This window comes from Pseudonaja textilis, chromosome 13 (assembly GCF_049901715.1).
Source record: "Pseudonaja textilis isolate UNSWEBS1 chromosome 13, rPseTex1.2, whole genome shotgun sequence".
NCBI classification, from domain to species: domain Eukaryota; kingdom Metazoa; phylum Chordata; class Lepidosauria; order Squamata; family Elapidae; genus Pseudonaja; species Pseudonaja textilis.
The window spans coordinates 13,659,426-13,684,870 of record NC_142002.1 but is presented as its reverse complement, the minus strand read 5'-3'; the positions used below and the strand labels follow the sequence as shown (position 1 = coordinate 13,684,870).

The 25,445-nt window shown below is 42.5% G+C and overlaps 1 protein-coding gene across 2 annotated transcripts in view; it reads right to left on the bottom strand.

The window, feature by feature from the left end:
• Positions 1-25,445, bottom strand: part of FBN1 (fibrillin 1) — a 179,886-nt gene that overhangs the window by 89,077 nt on the left and 65,364 nt on the right. For both annotated transcript variants that reach the window (XM_026709584.2, XM_087941425.1), the window contains exons 9-16: positions 21,649-21,774; positions 13,299-13,457; positions 11,814-11,966; positions 9,896-10,042; positions 8,177-8,296; positions 6,637-6,762; positions 2,817-2,939; positions 1,037-1,159 (exon numbers count right to left, since the gene is read on the bottom strand). In XM_026709584.2, the coding sequence (XP_026565369.1) occupies positions 1,037-1,159; positions 2,817-2,939; positions 6,637-6,762; positions 8,177-8,296; positions 9,896-10,042; positions 11,814-11,966; positions 13,299-13,457; positions 21,649-21,774 (1,077 nt within the window). The remainder of the gene's footprint in view (positions 1-1,036; positions 1,160-2,816; positions 2,940-6,636; positions 6,763-8,176; positions 8,297-9,895; positions 10,043-11,813; positions 11,967-13,298; positions 13,458-21,648; positions 21,775-25,445) is intronic.

Genomic DNA, 25,445 nt, shown 5'->3' with positions numbered 1-25,445 from the left:
TTCCTTTCCTTCCAAGCCCTTTTCAAAATGAGGTTGAAGGAGGAAATTTGTAATCAAGACACATCAATTGCACAGCGAATGGGATTCATCAGCCCTATAAATGGATTGGCACTCTATACTCAGGAACATTGGGGATAAACACGTGTTTTTTTAAAAAACAAAGTTGGATGTTTTTCAGGCAGGACATCAATTCTTCAATGGTTTCACTCAGAAAGGCCAAAATGTCCATGTTTTTTAACATACGAGGCTGAGAGTGAGCCACAAATACAACTGTCAAATTAAGTATGTTTTTTCTTTACTATAATCTACACGTATTAACAGCAGGTAGAATTGTATTTGCTCAAAATTGGAAAAGTGATTAGATATTGATAGAGGGAAAAATAATTGAAAAAATATTTGAATGTGCAGAAATGAATAGATTAACAGCCCGTGAACATGTTTCATTGGAAAATCTGATTTATGACACACCCAGGGGGTGGAGGGAAACAGGGTCATAGGTGATAGTAAACTATGTGTGTCAGAATTAGCTTCATATGGGTTAGTGCATACATGTTTTGGATTCTTTTGAAGCTTGGCTCAAGGCTCATGATTTAATTAGGGCAATTGCCGGAACCCTGACAGAAATTATTAAAGCTCAGGTGTGCCCTGAACTTTGTTGTTTCTCTAAATCAAGGGTGTCAAACTCAATTTCCTTGAGGGCTGCACCAGGGTTGTGTTTTACATCTGGGTGGGCGTGGCCAGAGGGCGTGGCCAGCTCAATGTCACTCATTGAGAGTCCATTTCCAGCCATGATGGCCTCCTGCAGCCCTCTGCCAGCAAAAACCAGGCAACATTCCAGTGTATCCTTCCACAGGCTGCTGCCTTTTAGACATGATGAAACATCAACATCCAGAATTACTAATCCACCTTGACTGAGAATTCTGCAATCCCTCAAAATCCCAACACATTGGTAAGGCGCCAGATTTGGAAATACTGTTCTAGAGCTTTTCTCTAGAGCGAAGCCCCTGAACCGTAACTGTCAGCCGCGACAACTTACCGACACACACACGTCCATCCAGCCCAACTGCGAGTCCAGGGAAGCATTCGCATTTGAAAGAACCGTCGGTGTTGACACAGCGTCCGTTCATGCATATTCCTGGTGTCTCACATTCATCAATATCTGTCCAAAAGAAGGGGAGGAAAAAAACGTTTTATTGAAGATTAAAGTTGAGGTTATTACTTGGGATGAGATGCAACGGTTCCGTGGAGCTTACTCATGGTGTACCCAAATAAATAGCTTATGAGCTGTTGGGTGAATATCTTCAGCACCATCTTCTTCCAACTCTATCTGGTGAGATCTCATAGATCGAGAAGATCCATAGATCAGATCCAGAAAGGGGCTCTGGAAGAGGGATTTTTCAACTCCTTGTAGCATTTCCTTTGAGGTCTGGATGGCCATCACAACAGTTGGGTTTCAGAAGGCCACAAAACTTGGCTTATTCAAGAGAGCTTCAACCTTGAGGTGAGAATGTTATGTATGAGCTACTCCCTCCTGTAACACGGAGATTAATGAATGACCTGTTCTTTCTCTGCCACTGCATGTTGTACGTGTTGTTATTTATGCTTTAGGCTTTGCACTTTTAACTTTATTTATGGAAACATGGTCTGAAAGCCACTCAGTCCGTTTTGGTTGGAGAGGCATAGAAGTCCTGCAAGTAAATACATGAATGTCTTTCTCCTTGGCAGTTCCTTGATTACAGTAGTGTTGAAATTACCCGTAGCTAGCAAGGAAAAATGTACCAAGTTCAAGGAACTACCAAGGGGAAAACCACACCCCCACCAATATTGTCTGGGCAAGCTATTGTACACAGACAGGGAACAAACCCCCCACACTCAATTGCACTGATGATGTTTCCTAGTTGGGTAATGAAACATCTCCAAGCAATCAATCAAACTCAGAGAGCACCAAAGATTCCACAATTTACCCTGAATTACATATAGTCTCTTTTATTGCAAGGTCAATATGATTTATCTTCCAATGACCTCTCTCTCTCTCTCTCTCTCTCTCTCTCTCCCTCTCCCTCCCCCCCTCTCCCCCTCTCCTCTCTATCTCCCACACTCTCCTCTTTTTCTCTTCTCTCTCTCTCCCCCACTCTCCTCTCTTTCTCCGCCGCCTCTCCCCCCACCTCTCATTCTGTGTCTGTGTCTCTGTGTCTCTGCATGCATGGATTTATTTTGGCTCTCCCATAAATTACCACCATCCTTCCTGGTCTTCCATTTTTCCAGGCTCCGCACACATACTACAGAATTGATCACAATTGTGTCACTGAATTTGTTCGTTGTTTGCTTTGACACAAACGTGCACTCTCACACACTCCTGCCCAGCAGGAAATAAATGCCTTTCTTTTCCTGATATGTGGCTGTGCATTCCCCCCCCCCATCTTCTTGCAATTCTCCCCCTCTCTCTCTTTCCACTGAGAATGAAGAGAAATGTTTTAAAAATACCATGTGGGTAGATGCGTAACCTTTAACAATATAATCATATCCTAACACCTCCCTTCAGTATACACAACGCTTGGCATGTGTGGCCTTTTCTTTCTTTTGCCCCCCCAACCTTAAAAGGGCAAACAGAGAGCAAAACACCTCTGTGTTTCATTTAGCTTGTGTTGTTTGGCACACAAGACAGTCTTGCTCGTTCAAAGCTAATTGCTAATATCTTTGACGCATTAGCTTCTAATCTCCTGTTCAAGCCAAAAAGGCGAACAAACGGTTAAACTTGCCTAGGCAAGAGGTTAACTTTCTACCTCTTTGCAATAAGAGACAAAGAAGGCCCTTACCTCTGCAGTAACGTCCATCTGCTGCTAACTGGAAACCAGGCTTGCAAATACACTTAAAACTTCCATCTTCGTTGATGCACATCCCATTCAGACACATGTTTCGTATGCTGCATTCATCCATATCTAAAAAAAAGGAATGCACAGTCAAACCAAAGTTCATCATCGTGAAAGAACATAACATCGTCCCAATGAACTATACGATGCTGGGCCAAACATACCCCATTTTATGGGCTCCTTGATGCTCTCTGAGCTTGGCGATTTCCTTGCAGACCTTTCATGACCCAACGCGGTAACATCACCAGTGCTGTGACGAATGCTACCTAACTGGGTGATGAAACGTCTGCAAGGAAACCAACATTCCCAGAGAGCACCGAGTCCAAATTTCAACCCTGAGCTACAAATGTCATTTTCTACAGGTAAATCTCTTTACGCTTGGATTTCAAGGATGTATATGAGGTCTGAGTAACTGCGTAGTTGAATTGTGACTTTCATTAGACCAGACCAATCACTCTTCTGCTTTCCAAGGATAAACCCCTTCCAGATCAGGTCTTTTTTCAGATTAACACTGATACTTTAAAGGCTGACAGTTATCTTATGGTGGGAGGGATCGCTTAACACTTTTCTGTTGTTAAACCCAGCACTGAAGACAGAAGGCAGATCCAAATCCTTTCTTATGTTGCTAAAGTAAGCCTCCCAGCATTGTGAACCACACATCATTTTGTCTGAAGCTACTAGAAATTATACCACAGCAAGATCTGGAGGAACACATGTTCCTTCCCTGGAGTTTTTTTTTTTTTTAAACCACAGGAATGTAAAAATAATAAATCTGGTAAACTAAACCAAAGGCTAGTGTTTTGTTTCAGCTGTGACCAACCAGATGCCCAAACAAGCAGGACATAAACGCAACAGGGCATCTCACTCATGGTCCTAAACAAATGGCATTAGCAGATGGCCTTTGATATTGGAGGTCCTTTAGGACCATTATAAACTAACCATCGCAGGAGAACATTGGAGAAGATACAGAGGGGTCTTGGCGCTCTCTGACTTGGTGGTATTCTTGAAGATGTTTCATTACCCAACTAGGTAACATCATCAGTGCTGTGCTAATGCTATGGTACCAGGTTGGGTAAGGAAACATCTGCAAGGAAACTACCAAGCTCAGAGAATATCAAGGACCCCAATATTCAAGGGATGGTCTGCCAATACTGATAGGCTAGAATATAAACCGAGAGCAAACTCCACTCCTTACTAGCACTGATGATGTTACCTAGTTTGAGTAACAAAACATCTGTAAGAAAACCACCAAGCTCAGATAAATTCAGTTCAACCCCGAGCTACAAATATTCTCCTTATTTGTTACAGAAATCTCACAGAGAAGCAGATAGCGGTCACATCTTCAGCCCTGCACATAACGGCTTGTCCATGGGTTTAATAACACACCAGTTTTCCAAATTCAGACAAAGTTCTGAATTGGAGGTTGTAGACAGGGGCATTATAGCCAAATAGAGAGAATTAATTCAGAAGCTGATGCAATTCAGATGGCCCGGAGACTTTTTGGCAGCATTGGGGGGAAAAAAATGGCATAAAAAATGTTCTCTCAGACCACGCTTTGTACCACACTGGTTTTATTGCTGTTAAGATATGGGATTTAGGGAGGTGATGAGAGGGAGATATTTGAATGAAATAATTTGACAGATTTCCAGATAAAGATATTTAAGCCAATACCTAAAAGCAGCTCAAACCTTTAGCTGTTCCCTCCAAACTAGGATGAAGAATAGATTCCTGAAGGGTTTGCCCCTGCTAACAGATTAACAGAGTTGGAAGGGATCTTGAAAGTCATCTAGTCTAACTCCCTGTCCAAGCAGGAGACCCTACATCATTTCTGACAGATGGCAGTCCAGTCTCTTCTTGAAAGCCTCCAGTGATGAAGATCCCACAACTTCCAAAGGCAGCTTCAGTTCCATTGGTTGATTGTTCTTACTGTCAGAAAGTTTCTCCTTATTTCCAAGTTGAATCTCTCCTTGTTCAGTTTCCATCCATTATTTCTTATCTGGCCTTCAGGTGCCTTGGAAAATAGCTTGACCCCTTTCTCTGGGGCAGCCCCTCAAATATTGGAAGACTGCTATCATGTCTCCCCTGGTCCTTCTCTTCACTAGACTAGCCAGGCCCAGTTCCTGCAACCGTTCATCGTATGTTTTAGCCTCCAGTCCCCTAATCATCCTGGTTGCTCTTCTCTGCATTCTTTCTAGAGTCTCAACATCTTTTTTTATAGTATGGTGACCAAAACTGGATGCAGTACTCTAGGTGTGGTCTTACTAAGGCTTTATAGAGTGGTATTAGTACCTCACTTGATATTGATTGAATCCCTCTGTTAATGCAATTTAGGATTGCATTGACTTTTTTGGCTGCTGCCAGATTAAAGGTCACATTTATCACTGGAGGACAGTGACCTTAAAACAATATTAAAAATCAAGAAATTCCCCTTAATATTGAAATGACTCCTCTATATATGGCATGTTTACCTTTTTTTCTGACATTCTAAATCTGGCAAAAGTAATTTATGGTTTTTAAAAATGTGTCTCTATCCCAAACAAGAATGTTGGCCCGCAACCTTCGAGCTGAATCACTGAGATAGTATTCTGCCAAAAAATGCGGCTTGTGACCAGTGCTTGAATGTTTGTTAAATGTGTGCAGATGGTGGACCCTCTCCCAAGGACTGGGAGAATGTAATAAACCAACTTTTCTTTTCTTACAAAGAGGGAGTTTGCAAGGGTTTCTCAGGCCCTATGATGCAATTTTGGGTCATAATGAGAGAAAAATCAATATATCATTTTTTTAGCAGCCAAAATCTCACAGAAGTAGCAAATCTCACGAGATTTCAACCTTCCTGTCCAAATTCATGCAAAGTTTTGGTGAACTTGTGAGATTTTGGCGAACAGATTGTTCACACACCAAAACTGTGTTTACATTTCTTAGAAGGACCAGGATATGTTGCAAGAGTCCCTTGCTAATGAGTTCAGGATGCTTCCTATGATCTAAAGAGCATTCCCAGGAGTATCTATTTCCATCATAAAAGCTGTTTATGAGATGTGCTGTTTCTCTTGCAGATCTCATGTAGTTTATTATTCATGGATCCCCAGATCCAACCACACGGAATAACAGAGTCGGAAGGGAGCATGAAGATCTTCTAGTCCAACCCCCTGCCTAGGCAGGAAACCCTACACCATTGCAGACAACTGGTTATCCAACCTCTTCTTAAAAACTTCCATTGATGGAGCATTCACAACTTCTGAAGGCAAATCCTTCCACTGAGTAATTGTTCTAACTGTCAGGAAATTTCTCCTTAGTTCTAAGTTGGCTCTCTCCTTGATTAGTTTCCATCACACCACACAAAATTATTTATTTGGCATTCTAGGGAGAATTAGGCAAATTACGATTATGAGAATTGTGGGAGAATTATTAACCGTCTTTGTCTCCAGAAGCTGTGGGTGCTTCATCACTGGAGGTTTTTAAGAAAACACTGGACAGCCACTTGTCTGAAATGGTATAAGGCCTCCTGCTTGAGCAGGGGTTGGACTAGAAGACCTCCAAGGTCCCTCCCAGTTCTATTCTGCTTGTGATTATGTTTAAAGGCCATGTGGATCTCAGCTGCTGAGTTGGCAAATTGAACTTCGATGCCTATAGGCTGCTCTAACTGAAAGCCATGAGGGACTTTACTAGTCAACACCCAGGCAGAGAACAAGCCAAGAGAGACCTTCCAAGGCAGGCAGTTAGAAGAAGTGAAGGAGAAGGGATTCAGGATGGATTTGGCAGTCCTCACCTTCGCAGTTCCTTCCATCAGCTGACACGTGAAAGCCAGCATTGCAAACACAGTGGAAGCTGCCATCGGTGTTAATGCATCGTCCGTTGTTACATATCCGGCCGTTCTGCAAACATTCGTCGATATCTTTTAAAAAAAGCCAACAGAGACATAAATATGAGTAGTGACAGTCCTCAACTTATGACATGTAATTGAGCCCAACTTTTCTGTTGTTAAGTGAAACATTTGTTAAGTGAAATGGTCATCAGTGTGAAAAATGGCCATAAGTCCCTTTTTTTTTAATCCCACTGTAACTTCAAACAGACTCAATGAACTGTTGTAAATTGAGGACTCGCTTCACAGTGAGTCATAACAAAAGAAGCAACTTGATCTGCTACGGAGGACTCCACTCCTTTGAAATCACAAAACACCAAACGGACCAGGCTGAACACTTCAGTTGTGTTGACCTACATCCGGAGTCTCCAAACCTGACAACTTTAAGACTTGTGGACTTCAACTCCCAGAATTGCCCAGCCAGCATAACTAGCTGAATAATTCTGGGAGTTCAAGTCCACAAATCTTAAAGTTGCCAAGTTTGGAGACCCCTGACTTACATAGAAGGGATGTAAACATGTGTCTTTTTTTCTGCCACTGGAATCTAGTGTGTTACTGTGCGTAACTTTGGCTGCATCCTGATAGAAACTGAGTTTCAGGAATGATGTCACTCTGCAGGACTTACATCAGAATTCTTTCAAAAACAAGTAATCCTCAACTTACAACTTAGTGGCTATTTGAAGTTATGGTGGACCTCCCCAGAGCTCCTTACAGTACATTCTCCTCATCCCTGTTGAATGGATATTTGTATATCTCGGTCTATCTTTCCATACACTTTGTACTATAAAGTCATTTCTACGGCCACTCTCTTTTCATACTGCTAGCAATTTGACTTCCAGGACTGGGGTGGGATAGAAGGGGAGGATGTTTTGGCAAAATGACACAACTCATTGAATCTCTTTTCTTCTTTTACAGCCCATTGGTCTTAAACTTTTGTTTTCTAGGCGTTATCTTTTAGCCCTATGTTTGTCATATAGATTCCCCTTAATCCAGCAGAGAGATATTTTTTTTAGATCTGGGCACTTCCTCTGCGTGTTCCTAGTACAATTAAAAGTAGAATAAGAAAAAAAGCTAAACACACAGTTCCGCTAACTATATCTTGGAGCATAAAGATCACCCTTTGCAAACTGATTTTTCTTGTATTCTTACAGGAAAGTTGGCCTCGTTTCCTTACATCAGAAGCCAAGTTTTGCCTTCCCCATCTAACATTGAACAGTTGGCGGGTGGGGAGAACACTATCTCATTTTTTAATTCAGAGACTAGAATCCTGGGAGGTCCAAAATAATTTATCACATGTTATCTACTTTTCTTGCAAACCAAGAAGCCAGAATGAGATCCTAGCAGTTCAGATTCAGAGGAAATGGACTACGGTTTAAGACTTTAGAAATAGCAACAAATATAGACATTTGTGAGACAGTTTCGGTGTTTCTACAGGGCTCTACTCTACCTCGGCATTCTGTTCTCATCGGGGTACTCTGATATCCAGCACGACACTTGCATATATAGGAACCTTGTGTATTCACACAGTCGCCACCAACGCATGGATTCCTTTCACATTCATCCACATCTGTAAGAGACAGAAGATATATAATATATATATATATTTGGCAAGCTTTGGCAAGCGCTGCCGAAGTTCCTGCCTTGCTTCACTTCTGTAAAGCATGCTTTTTACAAAACCCAGTAGCGTTTTATATATATATTACTCTGGTTAGGGAATATTCATCCTTCATCACCCCAATACTTTGATATTAAGCCCCGTTACTGTGGGAAAGTTATATACGTTTCTCGGATTGGAATGGAATGATATGTTATGGAGCCATTTTTCTCTGCTTGGGTGAACGCAGACTTATCCGAATGAATCTTTAGAGCAAGATTTTAGTCTTCTTGGAAGAAACTTCTCTGCGTGTTTTATTCACCCCAAGGATAAAACACTCAGACACAAACTGAGCAATGTGATGATGCGTGCAGTTCAGTGCGGGGAGACGTGTATATTGGAGAAACAAAACAACCACTTCACAAACGCTTGGCATGGCACAGGAGGACAAGCCCCTTGGGAAAGATTGAGGAGTCCATCTGCATTTGAAAGACAAGGGTCACTCTTTCGAAGGCACCAAAGTCCACATTCTGGACAGAGTGGACCGCTGGTTTGAAAGAGGGGTCAAAGAGGCCAGAGATGGGATTCAAAATCCCAGCAACTGGTTTGCTGCCCGGTTGCTGGGTGGGCGTGGCCATGGTGGGCAGGGCCTACCGGAACTTCCTGTCTCTTCCGGGCCTCTGGGAGGGTGAAAAGAGCCTCCCCTGGCCTCTGGAGGCCCACCGGAAGCTGGAAATAGGCCCGTTTTGCCACTTCCGGTTTTCCAGGAAAACCATTTTTCACCTCCTAAGGGTCCAGAGGCCTCCCCTGGGCCTCTGGGAGGGTGAAAACAGCCTCCCCCGGCCTCTGGAGGCCCTCTGGAAGCCGGAAACAGGCCCATTTCCAGACTTCCAGGACGTTCTTCCCCCTCCCAGAGCCTCACCACGGACTTCCCCCTCCCCACTCCATCGAAAATGGGCCACATGGAGGCTCCTGGGAGAGGAGGGGAGTGGTGGGAGGAACAGGGCCAGCTGGTCGTTTGAAATACTGGTTCGGTGAACCAGCTGTTGCTTTAACATCCGGTTCGTATGAACTGGTACGAACCGGTAGAATCCCACCCCTGAAAGAGGCCATCTATATTAAGACTCGAAAGAGGGAGAAGTATACGACACCACCTATCTCCTGTTTCCAACCCAGTCCTTTCAGCAGTTCCAAGAAGGTTCCACAGCCATTTGCACTCTGATTCAGGTGGCTCAGATAAACCCTCAAGTGGCCTCAATGACTCTCAGAGGGAGTGCTAACGACCAGAGGACTGCAAGGAATATAAATCCTTTCATTCCCCACCATTCAATCAGAGCTGAAGAAGATTCTTGGGTGAGAAGTGAAACGCCTTCAAGGAAAAACAATGTCCAGTTGCCTTTTGACTCAGAATGGAATCTATTCCTGACAAATTCGCCGTACGGTCTCAAAGGCTTCTGAGCAAAGCATATTCCAAATTCTGCTCGTTTCAGAAAGGAAGCATGCAGCTGAAAAGTGAAAGAAGGGAAAGGAAGGAATAAGACATGGTATCATAAGTCTGATGGACAGACGTACCTATGCATTCGCCTCTAAGGTCCAATTCAAACCCTTTCTTGCATTCACAGCGGTAACTTCCAGGGGTTGGGATGCAGCGTCCATTAATACAGAGATTTTGATATACCTGGCATAAGTTGGCTTGAGTGACATTAACTGAGGCAACAGCTGAAATTTGAAAAAAAAATCTAAGTTCAATATCGGATGCATTTGATACATTTTTTAAAAAATCATTAAAATCTATTAGAGCAATTACAGTGAGATTGTATCCATCATTGATAAGCATATTGTTATTACAAATAGCAGTTCCCAATCTACCTGTTACTTCTTTTTCCTATTAAAGCCAAGTTCTTACTATCATTTCATGAGGAAGGATTTATTTGCCAAGCTACCCACTTTGGACCTAAGCCGATTTGCTGATAAATAACCTAGATTTGCAGTCTGGAAAAAAAGAAACTCTTTCAAATCCACCCAGTCTCTTTTGAAACACTTTCATCCTAATCCAATTTTCAACAAATTACATTTGATTTCTTAACAAACACCACCTTCTAGCTAGAAGACTAGAAAGGGAAGAGAAGAAAGTATGGAAACATCTCCAGGTTCTACCCAACATAATTAAAAATGAAAGTTTGGGAGTAGGAACACCTTATTCTTTGCACCAGAAAGCAAAATGTACAAAACGATTAGCGTCTACAATAATCTGGGTAAGCTGAAAGATTGTTTGCTCTTTCACCTTGGCTGTTTTCTTGCAGATGTTTCATTACCTGACTAAGTAACATCATCAGTGCTGTGATGAGGCTACCTAGTTGGGTAAGGAAACATCTGCAAGAAAACCACCAAGCTCAGAGAATTTCAAGGACCCCAAAAGTTCGAGGGTTGGTCTGCCAACACTGATAGGCAAGCCATTAGAATATAAACTGAGAGAAAAACCCCACTCCTTACTAGCCCTGATGGTGTGACCTAGTTTGGATAACGAAACATCTGCAAGAAAACAACCCAGCTCACAGAGCCCCAAGGACAGAGCTGGTTTTCAGCCGGTTTTGATCGGTTCTGCAGAACCAGTACCGGAAATGTTGAGTAGTTCGGAAAACCAGCACAAAGCACCTCTGACTGGTCCTGACCCCATCTATTTTCCACCTCCCATTGAGTCTCAGTTGATTGGCTGGGTCTTCTTTGGTTGCCCTGCACAGGAGAACAGAGCTGGAAAGCAGGTCAGTGGGGTGGGGAGGGAAGGGGATTTTGCAGTAACTTTCCCCTGCCATGCCCACAGAACACCACACCCACCAAGCCACGCCTACAGCTGATTGGCTGGGTCTTCTTTGGTTGCCTCCACAGGAGAACAGAGCTGGAAAGCAGGTCAGTGGGGTGGGAGGGAATGGGATTTTGCAATAACTTTCCCTGCCATGCCCACAGAACACCACACCCACCAAGCCACGCCTACAGCTGATTGGCTGGGTCTTCTTTGGTTGCCTGCACAGGAGAACAGAGCTGGAAAGCAGGTCAGTGGGGTGGGGAGGGAATGGGATTTTGCAATAACCTTCCCCTGCCACGCCCACCAAACCACGCCTACAGCTGATTGGCTGGGTCTTCTCTGGTTGCCCTGCACAGGAGAACGGAGCTGGAAAGCAGGTTAATGGGGTGGGGAGGGAATGGGGATTTTGCAGTAACCTTCCCCTGCCACGCCCACCAAGCCACACCACACCCACTAAGCCACGCCCACAGAACCAATAATAAAAAGAAAATTGAATCCCACCACTGACCAAGGATCCCTCATTTCAACCCTGAGCTACCAATATTCTTTGTTGGCACATTGTTTGCTTTACATAAAGTCACCAATGATAAAAAAAAAAAACTGGCGAGGGCCTATTTTACCGTCAACAACAGCACAAACCCCAAACCAGATGAAAGGGGAAAATGAAGTATTTAAATTGAGCCTTACGTGGAGGTCTCCGAGAAGGCAGGACCCCCTCTGGCGGAAACACCGGTGGTGGGAAGACGTCAGGTGGTAAAGGAATGGGTGGTCTTGGGAAGATGGGCCTATCCGGCCTCCCTGCTGGCAAACTCCCATATATACATAATTTGCGGAACTCATCTGAAATAAAATGCATAATTATTTAATCAAGAATGACTGACGGTTGCTTTTTATATTTATAGCAAGGGTGCCCAACCTTGGCAATTTTAAGATCTGTGGATTCCAACTCCCATAATTCCCCAGCCAGCCAGGCTGGGGAATTATGGGAGTTGGAATCCACAGATTTTAAAGTTGCCAAGGTTGGGCACCCCTGGGTTAGAGCCAGTTAGAGACTAATTCTCAGAATTAAATACAGCGGTTGAATTATTGATATGCTCTTAAGCAAAAAACATCTTCTATGTTTGGATGGGCTTGAATATTTCTGCAGCTACCCTGTTTCTCCAACAATACGGCCTCCCCCAGTAGGAAGTCCCAGCATGTTTTATAGGCATGAAATGAAATTAAGCCCCTCCCCCCAAATTAAGGCCTATATTAAAACATGCGAAATGGGGGGGAATGGTGCAGGGGGCTTGCCGTTAGGAAGTACTTTTGTTGCACACCTGGATATGGTGCTGCCTGCATTGACCCCGATACGAAGTGCCCCACCAACGCCGAGGTCAACATCCAAGCCGTCGCTGCCCGCCTGCCCGAAGATGCAAGGGGGGGGAATTAAGTCACCCACCGAAAAGACGGCTTAGCCATTTTTTCAGGGCTCAAAAAAAAAAAAGACCCGGCCTTATTATATGAGAAACACGGTAAAGAGTCTATTTTTTATATTTTTATTTTTATCCTGACTTAATTATTTTTATAAATAAGCCAAGGCAGTAAACATCCTTAATATTCCTTCCTCCTCCTATTTTCCTCAGAACAACTTTGTGAGGTGGGCTGGGCTGAGAGAGAGGGACTGGTCCCAAATCACCCAGCTGGCATTCATGCTTAAGGAAGGACTAGAACTCACCGTTTCCTGGTGGTTGGCCCAAAGTCACCCAGCTGCCTTTCATGCCTAAAGCAGGACTAGAACTCACAGTCTCCCATTTTCTAGCCTGGTGCCTCAACCACTAGACCAAACCGTCTCTCGGTTGGGGAAATGTACTCATGTCTTGCCTTCTTACCTTTGACTGATAGTTTGACTGAGAGGGGACACCTGGCGCTATAAGAAACTAAAACTAAATCAGAATCATTTTATTAATGCCTTCTGATTCACCAGAGAGCCGCCATGAGTGCTGCTCACAACACATGAAAGAACGTGTCCGCCTTGCAATGAAAATCAATCTAATCTCCTTGGAGAATTGTGTTTCCTCATCTCAGGACTGTGGAGATGTCTTAGCTCAAATCGTCCTACCATTTTGCATATCCCACTCCAAAATAACAAGGGGTTTTATACTTTTAAACGGCACGTCGCGAGTTCCATACCAGTAGCACGAATGGGGCACATTTCTGGGGCAGTGGTAGCTCCCGGAGACCAACACCGTCCAGAGTCACAACAGCACTGGGTTTTGGTGAGCACTTGCTGGAGTTGATTGTTGCAACGGCCGTTGGTGAGAGAGGTAAAGCAATACCCGGGGCGCACGTCTGTTCCAGAGAAGAAATGGAGACAAGACCCTTCAATTCTTGAGAATAATAATTCTTTGGCAGATAAAGAGTATTTCTCCCCTTATACATCAATCTCATTCAACAAGGAGTCTACCCATCACACCCACCTCGGTATGAATTATATCACAAATTAACAGAGTTGGAAGGGACCTTCTGGGTCATCTAGTCCACCCCACCACCCAGCCCAAGCAGGAGACCCTACACCGTTTCTGACAGATCTCTTCTTGAATGCTTCCAGTGATGAAGCTCCCACAAAGCCCAAAGGCAACTTCTGTTCCATGGGTGGATTGTTCTCACTGTCAGATAATTTCTCCTTGTTTCCAGGTTGAATCTCTCCTTGGTCAGTTTCCATCCATCATTCCTTGTCTGGCCTTCGGGTGCCTTGGAAAATAGCTTGGCCCCTTCCTCTCTGTGGTAGCCCCTCAAATATTGGAATATCCTGCCTCCCCTGGTCCTTCTCTTCACTAGGCTAGCCAAGCTCAGTTCCTGCAATTGTTTATCATATGTTTTATCCTCCAGTCCCCTCATCATCCGGGTTGCTCTTCTCTGCACTTTTTCTAGAGACTCAACCTCTTTCTTATAGTGTGGTGACCAAAACTGGATGCAGTATTCTAGCTGTCATCTGACTACGATATATTACAATAATATTTGCTCCTTCGGGTGATGACATGTGTAGAATGTCATAAGAATGATTGAGGGATCTCAGTATTTCTAATCTAATAAAGAGAAGGACTGGGTATGATATGATAGCAGGCCTCCTCTTCTCTATGACAGCCCTTCAAATACTGGAAGCCTGCTATCATAGCATCCCCAGTCTTCCCATCCTAACGAATCCTGCACATGTCATCATCAGAAGGAACAAATCTTTCCTGGTGATGGATCGCCTGCCTATTTAAAAGGCCAAAATTTCCTTTCCAAAATACTCTGCATTGTTATTAAAGAGAAAGAAGCTTGAGGAAAGTGGCAGAAAAATCTCATTTCCCCAACTAATGCAAAAAGTTTCTGGGTTCTGTTCTTTTCTTCCATAAATGCTGCACAAGATTTTGGTTGAACCTTGGTTAGCCTCGATTTGCAATAATTGCGCCTTGGATAAACCTCATGGACTACGATATTCCTACTGCCCCTCCCCAAAAAAATCTATGTAAGGGTTAACACGGGTTCTTTCAGAAAATATTTCTATTCCCCCCCCAATCCAAATAGATTATATGGTTAATGTCCATCCTCTCCTTAGTGGGTTTTCTGTAGTAAAAAGATTTAAAAAAATAAAACCGGAAAGGCAAAAGGAAAAACTATGGAATCCCTATTAATTTTAATAACTGAAGCAGGGCAATGGCTTCATAAAACTCTTGCCTGAAAGATCCCCAGGCATTTCAAGTCAGATTAATTTAAAATTAAATTTTTAAAAAAGTTATACGTATACCATTGGACCAGTTGTATATTGAAAGTATACTTGGGATATCCGTGAAAAAGAATACAGATAGTCCTAAGTTCACATAGGGACTGTTCAAAGTTACCACAGCACTGAAAAAAATTGACTTATGACCGTTTTTCACACTTAACGGCCATTGCAGTATCTCTGTGGTTACATGATCAAAATTTGGATGCTAGACAACTGGTTCATATTTATGACAGTAGCTATGTCCCTGGGTTGTGTAATCCTCTTTTGTGATCTTGTGACAAGCAAAGCCAGTGGGGAAGCTAAATTCAGTTAACAACCCAGTTACTCACTTAACAACTGTGGCAAGAAAGGTCGTAAAATGGGGGCAAGTTAGCTGAACAGCTGTCTCACTTAGCCACAGAAGTTTGGGGCTCAACTGTGGTCGAAAACTGAGGATTACCTGTAGCTATAAATATATAAGCAAAACACCCCTTACGCATCATCACAAAATCTCCAGAACCGTAGAGCCTACAAACTTGAAATTTGGCACAAATGTTCCTCTTGGCTTCTAGGTGCTCACTAAGAAAGGATTTTTCCAAATGACCATCAGAGCATTCGTATTTCGGATATTATTATTATTAACACACTCTGATGCTAAGGAGTTCTACTTCCCCCTCCCCACCTGAAAAGAAATGTGTTCCAAATGCAAAACACAAGCAGAGGAGAGGAATTTCGGTTTCAGTTTTAATTTCATAGCACCAAGCAGCTTTAGTACAGAACAGTTGAGCTAAGCCATACCCAGGCTCCTTGCTGTCTCCTTCTTGCTCACACAGCAAATACTGCTTCAGTTTCCAAACAGCCCTCAATTCTCTCACACACTGACAGGACGTTTGCCCGATGAATACCGATGGATGCTGGTAGGCAGAGGCAGAATTTTTTTTTCTTATTTTCCTCCCCCCAAACTAAGCCTGACCACATAGTGTACAGAGCTAGCTTATAAATATAAAGTACATCAGAAGAATTATGATCTAAAGAAAGAAAGCGAATGAAAAATGAATTAAATTAAGCATTCTGGGACAAGCAAACTGTCCAGCCCCTCCTTGTGTTCTGAGTAGCATTTTCTGCCTCTAGAAAGTCAGCCATGCTTGTCCTTCTTCTTGAGCCCAAGAAGTTCAAGACAAAACACAGACTGCAAGAGAAGACAGCTACGAAACCCAAAGGGCCCGATTTGGAAACCCTTTAAAAAGCGAGACACAAAACAGAAAGCATCGCAAGTCGGTCCTTCTCCTCTTATAAGATACAATCTATTTTTCATACTCATAGAGCTGGAAGAAATCTTTTTTTAAAAAAAAAAAATATTGGAAGAAAGATACTGAAGTTTCAAAAAAAAAAAAAGTCAGAAGACAGATAGTGGAGCCAATTCTGGCAGCCGCCGTTAACAAAAATTTTAAGCCGGAAGACTGAGGGATTCCTGGAAGTGTAAGAGACACCAGGATATGAACACCCAGACTGGGATTTTATTATTTTAGATTTTTTTTTTTTTTCTAGAAGAAAAATCTGCAGTGTTTTGTGTTCATCATTCTGGAAAAGCATGTGTCAAACCAAGATGATTAGGGGACAGGAGGCTATAATATATAAAGAACGGTTGCAGGAACTGGGTACGTCTAGTCTGATGAAAAGAAGGACTAGGGATGACAGGATAGCAGCGTTCCAATACCTCAGGGGATGCCCCAAAGAAGAGGGAGTCAAGCTATTCTCCAAAGCACCTTAAAGGCAGGACAAGAAGCAATGGGTGGAAACTAATCAAGGAGAGAAGCAACTTAGAACTAAGGAGAAATACCCTGACAGTGAGAACAAGTAATCAGTGGAACAACATACCTCCAGAAGTTGTGAATGCTCCAACACCGGGCATTTTTAAGAAGAGCTTGGATAACCATTTGTCTGAAGTGGTGTAGGGTTTCCTGCCTAGAGAGGGGGGTGGACTAGAAGAGCTCCAAGGTCCCTTCCAACTCTGTTATTCTATTCTAAACCAAGCTATTGGCCTTCCCGGGAAGATAGGACCAAAAAGTCAGAACAGAGAAAACTGCCTATCTTAAGTGCTGCAGATGGCAAATTTGGAGGCCAAACAATCCCCCCATTTATTCTCAAACTCAGGTAACAGAGCTCTCTGACCTGGAACCAGGCTACGTGGAATACTTGCAGGGTCAAAATTTGGGTTTTAGGGTTTCGTATCTTAATTTGATGCATTCTTGATTCAGTTGAACCCCTGCAGCTGTTAAAGTTAGTAACCGGGTTGTTACGTGAATCTGACTTCTCTGTTGACTTTGCTTGCCAGAAAGTCTCCCATTTTTCATTCGCTTTCTTTCTTCAGATCATAATTCTTCTTGATGTACTTTATACAGGTAATCCTCAGCTTTCGACCACCGTTGAGCCCAAAACCTCTGTGGCTAAGTGAGGCAGGTGTTAAGCAAATTTTGCCCCCATTTTATGACCTTTCTTGCCACAGTTGTTAAGTGAATCACCACAGTTGTTAAATGGGTAACCAGGTTGTTAACTGAATTTAGCTTCCTCACTGGCTTTGCTTGTCACAAGATCACAATAGGGAGATCACGTGATCCCGGTACATAGCAACTGTCATAAATAGGAACCAGTTGTCTAGCATCCAAATTTTGATCATGTGACCACAGAGATGCTACAATGGTCATTAAGTGTGAAAAATGGTCATAAGTCCCTTTTTTTCAGTGATGTTATAGCTAAATGAAACAAACACTAAATGAAGTGTTGTAAGTCGAGGGCAGGGGTGGAATTCTACCGGTTCAGACCGGTTCGGGCAGACCGGATGTTAAATTTGCACCTGGTTCAGCAAACCAGTGTTTGAACTGACCGGCTGACCCCACCCTCCCCTCCCCTCCCAGGAGTCTCCAGACGGCCCATTTTCAATTCAAATGAGTGCAGGGTCTGCAAAGAGGCTCTGGGAGGAGGAAAAACAGGCCTTCCGGAAGTCTGGAAATGGGCCTGTATCTGGCTTCCGGACGCCCTCCAGAACCCCGGGGGAGGCTATTTTTGCCCTCCCAGAGGCCTGAGGGAAGCCTCCGGACTCCGGGGAAGGCGACAAACAGCCCTCCCGGAAGTTTTGGTAGGCCGCGCCCACCCAGCAACTGGGCAGCAAACCGGTCGCTGGGATTTTTGAATCCCAACCCCTGGTCGAGGGCTGCAGTTGGAAGCCTTTTTTGTAGAGTTTTTGCAGGAAATGGAGAGAAATCAAATGTCAACATATGGGTTTGGATTTTAAAAAGAGAAAGGAGGGAGAGAAGAATTTGAGGGCAGAAGTGAAAGACTCGGCAAACTAGGGCAGCCGAAGAGAGAAGTAAACACTGACTAAGCACACGGCGTGAAGAAGAGCAGTGAACTGAGATTTAACTCAGCGTGGAATGCTCTTTTTCATCCTTGAATTACCCTCACAGCGGGACCTTTTCCTATCTCCTGCCTTAAAATCTACTCTGTCTCAGGTCCAAGCCTTTTCAGTCTGAGTTGCTCCAGGACGGAGATATTTCTTAAGGAATCTACACATTTCTGCAAGAAGAGTTTGTCTCCCATCCCAGATTGTACTAAGAAAACCTTTTCAGAAAAGATGTTTCGGCTGAGAATACGGTTGATGTGGAACAGGAAACGGAAAAGGGCTGTTTTTAAATCAAACCTGAGACAGGCCAAAAGAGCTTTACAGCTGAATTGCAGGCATAGAAAACGAGCAAAAAGGAAAAAAGAAAAAAAGAAATTTTGAACTGACATGAGTGCGACTAATTCCAGACTGGACTTTGTGCCCAGTTCCGTGGTTTTTGGCTAATGTCTTTGAAATGCTGCAAATGTAGAAGATGCAAACTCGAGCTATCTGCGGGGGAATGGGCCTGAGTTTTGCATGTAAGCGTGTTTTGTCTTGAAAACGTTGCTAAAATTAAGAATGGCTCGGGGTCTGGAAATACGTAACACTTTCACTATTTCTTGTCCTTGCTGAAATATCCAGCAATTCCATTAAAATACTTGAGTCTCCAGCCGTAGCAAGGAAGGAGCTAAGCTTGGATTCTGTAAAAAGTATGGTCACCCTATTTGCACTGACACCGAAGATGTTGTTTGGGAAAGGTCATTTGTCCCCAAAAGCTGCTAAACCGGGAAAAAGAATATATCCAAACATTCTTTTACAAGCTCATCAACAAGGCTGGGGCACATTCCTTCCCACGTCTTTTAGGAATTCTGGGATTAGATCTTAGGTCAAGGATCGATTTTAGTTCCTGATAGCTTGGCTAGCTGTAGTCTTACTCACACGCTGGATATAAAAGCAGGAGACAGACAGGAAGGAGATCCAAATGCATCCAAGACCATATTTAAAAAGCAGGGTTCGCAAACTTTTTATAAGGCTGACTGCTCTTACTATACGTGAACAACATGCTAGGGTTGTTTAACAGATTAACAGAGTTGGAAGGGACATTGGAGGTCATCTAATCCAACCTCCCACCCAAGTAGGAGACCCTACACCATTTCTGACAAATGGCAGTCCAGCCTCTTCTTGAAAGTTTCCAGTGATGAAGCTCCCACAACTTCTGAAGGCAACTTCTGTTCCATTGGTTGATTATTCTCACTGTCAGAAAATTTATCCTTATTTCCAGGTTGAACCTCTCCTTGATCAGTTTCTATCCATTATTCCTTGTCTGGCCTTCGGGTGCCTTTGAAAATAGCTTGACCCCCCCCCCACTCTCTGTGGCAGCCCCTCAAATATTGGACGACTGCTATCCTGTCTCCCCTGGTCCTTCTCTTCACTAGACTAGCCATCCTCAGTTCCTGCAACCATTCTTCATAAGCCTTAGTCTCCTGTCCCCTAATCATCCTGGTTGCTCTTCTCTGCACTTTTCCTAGAGCCTCAACATTTTTTTTATAATGTGGTGACCAAAACTGGATGCAGTACTCTAGATGTGGTCTTACTAAGGCTTTATTGAGTGGTATTAGTACCTCACTTGATCTCAGTTCTATCCCTCTGTTAATGCAATTTAGGATTGCATTAGCTTTTTTGGCGGCGGCTGCTCACTGCTGGCTCCTATTTAGCTGGTTGTCCACTAAGACTCCAAGATCCCTCTCACAGTTACTGCTATTGAGCCTGGTTTCACCCAGTTTACATGTGTTAGTAAGGAGAAGGGCCAGGAAATGGATTTCGATCAAGGACAAAACCAGTGAAACACATTATTTTAAATAATAAGAGATAAAATATGCAATAATAAAAGGTAAAAATAATAATAAAGCCTCCTGGATGTCTAACTGATAATTTCCTAGACATATCCAGGAATATCTGCGTGGTGTTAGTTGAAAAAGTCAAGATGGGGTGGTTGAAGCTATGACTAGTATCGTATCACAAGTTGCAATGTATTGTCTGGAATTCCAAGTACTGATTTCTAGAATGAGTGAATACAAATATATTTGTCACTCTATATAGAGCAAATGATTTTGTGTTGTTGTACATGTAACGTTTTGGGTAATTTGTGAGGAAAACACATTATACCGTACTCTTGTGAGGTCCAAACTACAGTAGACATCAAATACCACCCTAAACTTTTTTTAGAAAGGCGTCCAAAATGAATCACCTCCCAAAATAAATGTGTTCCAGATTTCTAAGGGAAAAGTAAAGTTTATACAATTGGTCCTATTCCATGTCAGTTTTGTTCTGCATTTTCCCCTCAAGTGACCCCTTCTGACATTAAGTGATATGCAAAAACCTGTGTTTGGGAAAGGTATTGTATTTCAAACAGGAACACACAGAAATTGTCCTGACTTAACAAAAGAAAGATGGTAAGTCATAAGGGCTGCATTCTTCTAACCTCTTTCTTTCTTTCTTTCTTTCTTTCTTTCTTTCTTTCTTTCTTTCTTTCTTTCTTTTTTCTTTTCTTTCTTTTTCTTTCCTTCCTTCCTTTTTCTATCTCTCTTCCTTTTCCTTCCTTCCTTGCTCCCTCACTCCCTCTCTTATTTCTCTTTTAATGAAGGGAGTGGTTCCTTATTTTTTTCCCCTCAATCACTGATTACTTTTTTCCCCCTTCTCATATTATATCTGTATTTCCAGTACATCTCAAGTAAAACCAACCTAAGTTGCATTCTTACTCTCGAAGACTGCTTGACATATGCAACTCCTCCTTGTACTGTTGCCACTGATTTTTTTAAAAATGCACATATCTATCAGGAAAGGCTAGCTTAAATGAAAATAGTTTTTAAAAGTATTTTAGCAATGTTCCTTAACAGGAGAATATTAACTTTGACTAAGGATCCTATTGCGAATGACCAAATTTTATGGTCATTTGAAAAATTCAAGAAAGCTGCCCACAAGGTATATCTGCTATTGGATTGATAGGAAACTCTTTAATTGATTTGGCGGGGGGGGTGCTTTTTAATTAATTATATGTGCTGTTTGAACTTAGAAGTAGTGGGAAATCGGTATGGGGACTGAAGTCATGGAGTTTTGAAACATAACTTCAAACCCAAATCAAAGAAAGCTGTTTCCTTAAAACAAACAGGATTTGCCAATATCTGATTAGGGGAAACCAGAAAGAAAAATTTTCTCCCTACTAAACACTCAGAAAGAAATTTACAGATGAGTAACCATTTTACAAAAGCTAACTTTGGGGAAAATCTTTCAATACCTTGAAAAATATTCTCGTGATATTTCTGTGAATTTCTGCATCTCTTTCTTGGATTCCAAGAGCTGGATTCTAACATGCGGGCCCATATCCACACCCATGTTTGCAATTCTTTACTCACCAATGCAGCCAGTGCCATCTGCGGTTGTGGCATATCCAGAGGGACATTTGCAAAAGTAACTGCTGATAGTGTTAGAACATTCTCCCCCTTCGCAGATGCCAAGAATGGTGCTGCATTCGTCGATATCTATGGATTTAGAAACAAGGATGACTTGAATGGAACAGAACAAGGCAGAGGACCAGGGACAGGACAGGATAGGATAGGATGGATGGGGTAGGGTAGGGTAGGGTAGAACAGAGAATAGAGGAAAGGAGACGAGAAGAGTTGGGAAAGGAGAGGAGAAGAGGGACACATAGAAATAATAGAAATAATAGAAAGTAGAAGTAAAAATATTGACCAAGTGTCAGCATTCACACACACAAAGAATTTGTCTCCAGTGCCAAAACTCTCAGTGTATGTGCAAAACAGTTTTAGCCGGATTAACTGAAAGCAAAGACATCACTAAAAAATGTAATGCCCCTTGTGTTAACAATACTCTACAAAAGCTGTCCCAGTGAAGATCACTCATCACACCAGGATGGATGGATGGATGGACAGATGGATGGATGGATGGATGGATAGATGGATAGATGGATAGATGGATAGATGGATGGATGGTGAGTGGACAAACATCTGTTTCTAGGAATGAAGTAACCAAAGGGGTGGATCTATCAGTGTAGATTTCAAGGCCCTGCAAATAACATACAAGTTAAACCACCAAATATAATTTGAATGGCCTTAATACTCTTGGTGTTTTGTTGCTAAGGTTCGGAAAGTCATTAGACTTACTTAATAGCTTTTGCATCAATGAATCCAGAGCACTTGAAATGAAAACAATGGTATTTATATTAATGTCAACACTAATATAAACAGTGATACATTGTTTGGGTTAGACTTGGCCCTACGATGAAGTCTGGAGATTTTGCTTTCAGTAAAGCCAGATTTTCTATAAACAGAAGCACTACTAGCTTAAAGATAAAATACTTGAAACTAATCAATTCACAGCTATAGACATTCCCCCTCTCTGTTATTCAGAATTCTTGTCAATATCCTTAACAAGCATTCCATGTTCTACTATTTTATTCTTAGTTTTGAAAATCTTTATGATCTATCATCGCAAAAGTCCTTCGCATACACATTCAGGAAGAAAATATCCAATGGCTTTTAGTGACATTTTGCGGAAGCACACAAAAAGCCTCATAGTTTTGCTGATTATCCCTCTCAAATATTAATAGGCTGCCAAAATCAGGTTCTGTAACAGAGTTGCACGTCACTAAGGATTGTTAATCAAAACTTAATGGGTGACTAATAGGGAAAGATTTTGATAAACATCACGAATTCTTTGGAACATTTTGGATTTGCCAGCAAGAAAAAGATCTTCCCATCAAGATCACTTAGTCTTTGGCTGCCATAAGCAATGGACAGAAATGTAGTTTGGATTTTAGAACATGCCCTCAAATGTTAGTCTTTCTCGACAGAAGCTAGATTGTACTACAGAGGCTACTTCAGGCATTACAACCTAGTTGATCCACTTGACTTCTAGCTGAAAGTCCTCCAACTTGACTTCCTTCTGATGCATTGAGGCTACAAGATTTCTCAATCTGCATGGCCAACAGTTGGATGTTCTTCTCAACACATCTCCCCCATTCAGAAAGACTATCTTGTCCTTTGTGCTAGATTTAGGCATAGAGAACTGTGTCATGTACATGTGGGGAGGTCCCAGACCAGGAATAAACAACTTGGTGCCTTCTAGAATATTTTGAGCACAACTTCAGCAACTCCTTGCTCCTGGCAATGCTTTGACAAAAAGTAAACCAAAGAAATGGAGAGCTTTGAACTGTCTATATGCCTTTTCTGTGGCTTAAGCCATAAAGTAGCTCTTGCCACACATAATTCTAAAACCTTTACAACGATGTTTTTTTTCTATCAAAAGGTAGTCATCTTCCAAAGCTAGTCAGATGGCTTAAACCGAAGTAAGTCTCCAGGGTTTATTAATCTTCAAAGAGTTGAGGTAACCTTGAATAGGAAAAGGTGAGTATTGAAATCAAGAGTTGTGTGTTTATCTTTGATGTTAAAATTGGAACACACTTGAAGTGGCAATTCGATGATAGGAGAACGCAGTTCTGGTCTTTGCATTCAGGGAAGTGGTAGGTCTAATGTGATCTTGTTGTGAAGGGTAGCATGGCCATCAACCGCGGACTGAAAATGCAATTCTCTCAAATTATTTCCCCTTTTAATAGTGGGCAGTGTTTGTTTGTGTTTTTTTTGGTCATTGTTTCTGCAGTTCAACTTTCAAAAAATAAGGACATCTGTTCTGCTGTAGTATAATCACATCAAGTAAAAATCGCCCACTCTTAACACCAAAGTCCCTTGAACTCAGGTTGCCTTTTGAGTTTTCGCCGAACACTTTTTAAAAGTTGTTTCAGAAGATCTAACGTCCTCAATTTGCACTTCTATCTGCTAAACTATTTAGGAAGGGCACACACAGGAAGCAGGGGTGGGATTCAAAAATCCGGGCAACCGGTTCTCTGCCCAGTTGCTGGGTGGACGTGGCCATGGTGGGTGTGGCCTTCTGGAACTTCTGGGAAGGCCATTTTCCATCTTCCCTAGAGGCCGGAGGGCCTCTGGGAGGGTGAAAACAGCCTCCCCCAAGCTCTGGAAGGCTTCTGGAAGTCGGAAACAGGCCCGTTTCTGGAGTTCTGGAACGTCTGGTTTGGCCACTTTTCACCTTCCCCAGAGTCTGGAGGCTTCCCTTGGGCCTCTGGGAGGGTGAATACGGCCTCCCCCGGGCTCCGGAGGGCCTCCAGAAGCCAGAAACAGGCCCATTTCCAGACTTCCAGAACTTCTGGATTGGCTCGTTTTTCACCCTCCCACAGCCTCCACATGGACCCTGCACTTACCTGTGTCAAAAATGGGCCATGTGAAGACTCCTGGGAGGGGAAGGGTGGGTGGGGCCAGCTGGTCGGTTCAGTGAACCAGGTGTAAATTTAACACCCAGTTCACTTGAACCGGACCAAACTGGCTGAATCTCCCCTCTGACGGGAAGGGAATATTTTACCTTACTGAATTATCTTTGATTGTTGTTCAACATACTCCTAGGAGTTTTCAAACAGGACATCCATTCATTCCAACTTTAAGTTCTCTTGGTACATGCTGTGCCTCTTAAAGTTTAACTGGTTATTCCTTATATTATCCAGCCTACAAGAACTTAAATACAGCTGCAGAAGCATTTGCTCAGTTTGGGTTCTACAAGACTATTGCTCTGGAAATATGATTGCATCAGTTCAAAATTCCAGCAACCACCTGCATTTTGGATGTCCTGCTTTGCAAACCCACTGAAACAAGAATTCAAGCCGAATTCAGTCAATGGGAATCGTTTCAGTTAATTCCACGTAATCTCGTGGAGTTAAGTTTCTGAAATGGACTGCTACTGAGTTTCTCTCTGAAAAGAAACACTTCAGTGATGTTTGAGAAGTTAAGACGTTCCTACGCCTTGGCTGCCCTTTGGCCAACATCGCTGGCAGACAGCATGAAAACTCTATTTGTCTGGATCAAATTCTTTACAAATTGGTTTACATAAGACAAAATAAAAATGACAAAGTAGTTGTTGTGTAAAGATTATTATTTTAGCTAACATTTAAAAATAAGTCCTATGTTATAAGGCAGCCAGTCTGAAGACTCTTAGGCATTACATTCAGGACAATTTGTGTTACTACTTTAACAAGATGTATGTTTATATATCTGCTTTGTGATTCACTGCAATGAACAGTTTGCTTAAGGATAACATCTAAATAACTCCACTGATAGCCATAGTTAGA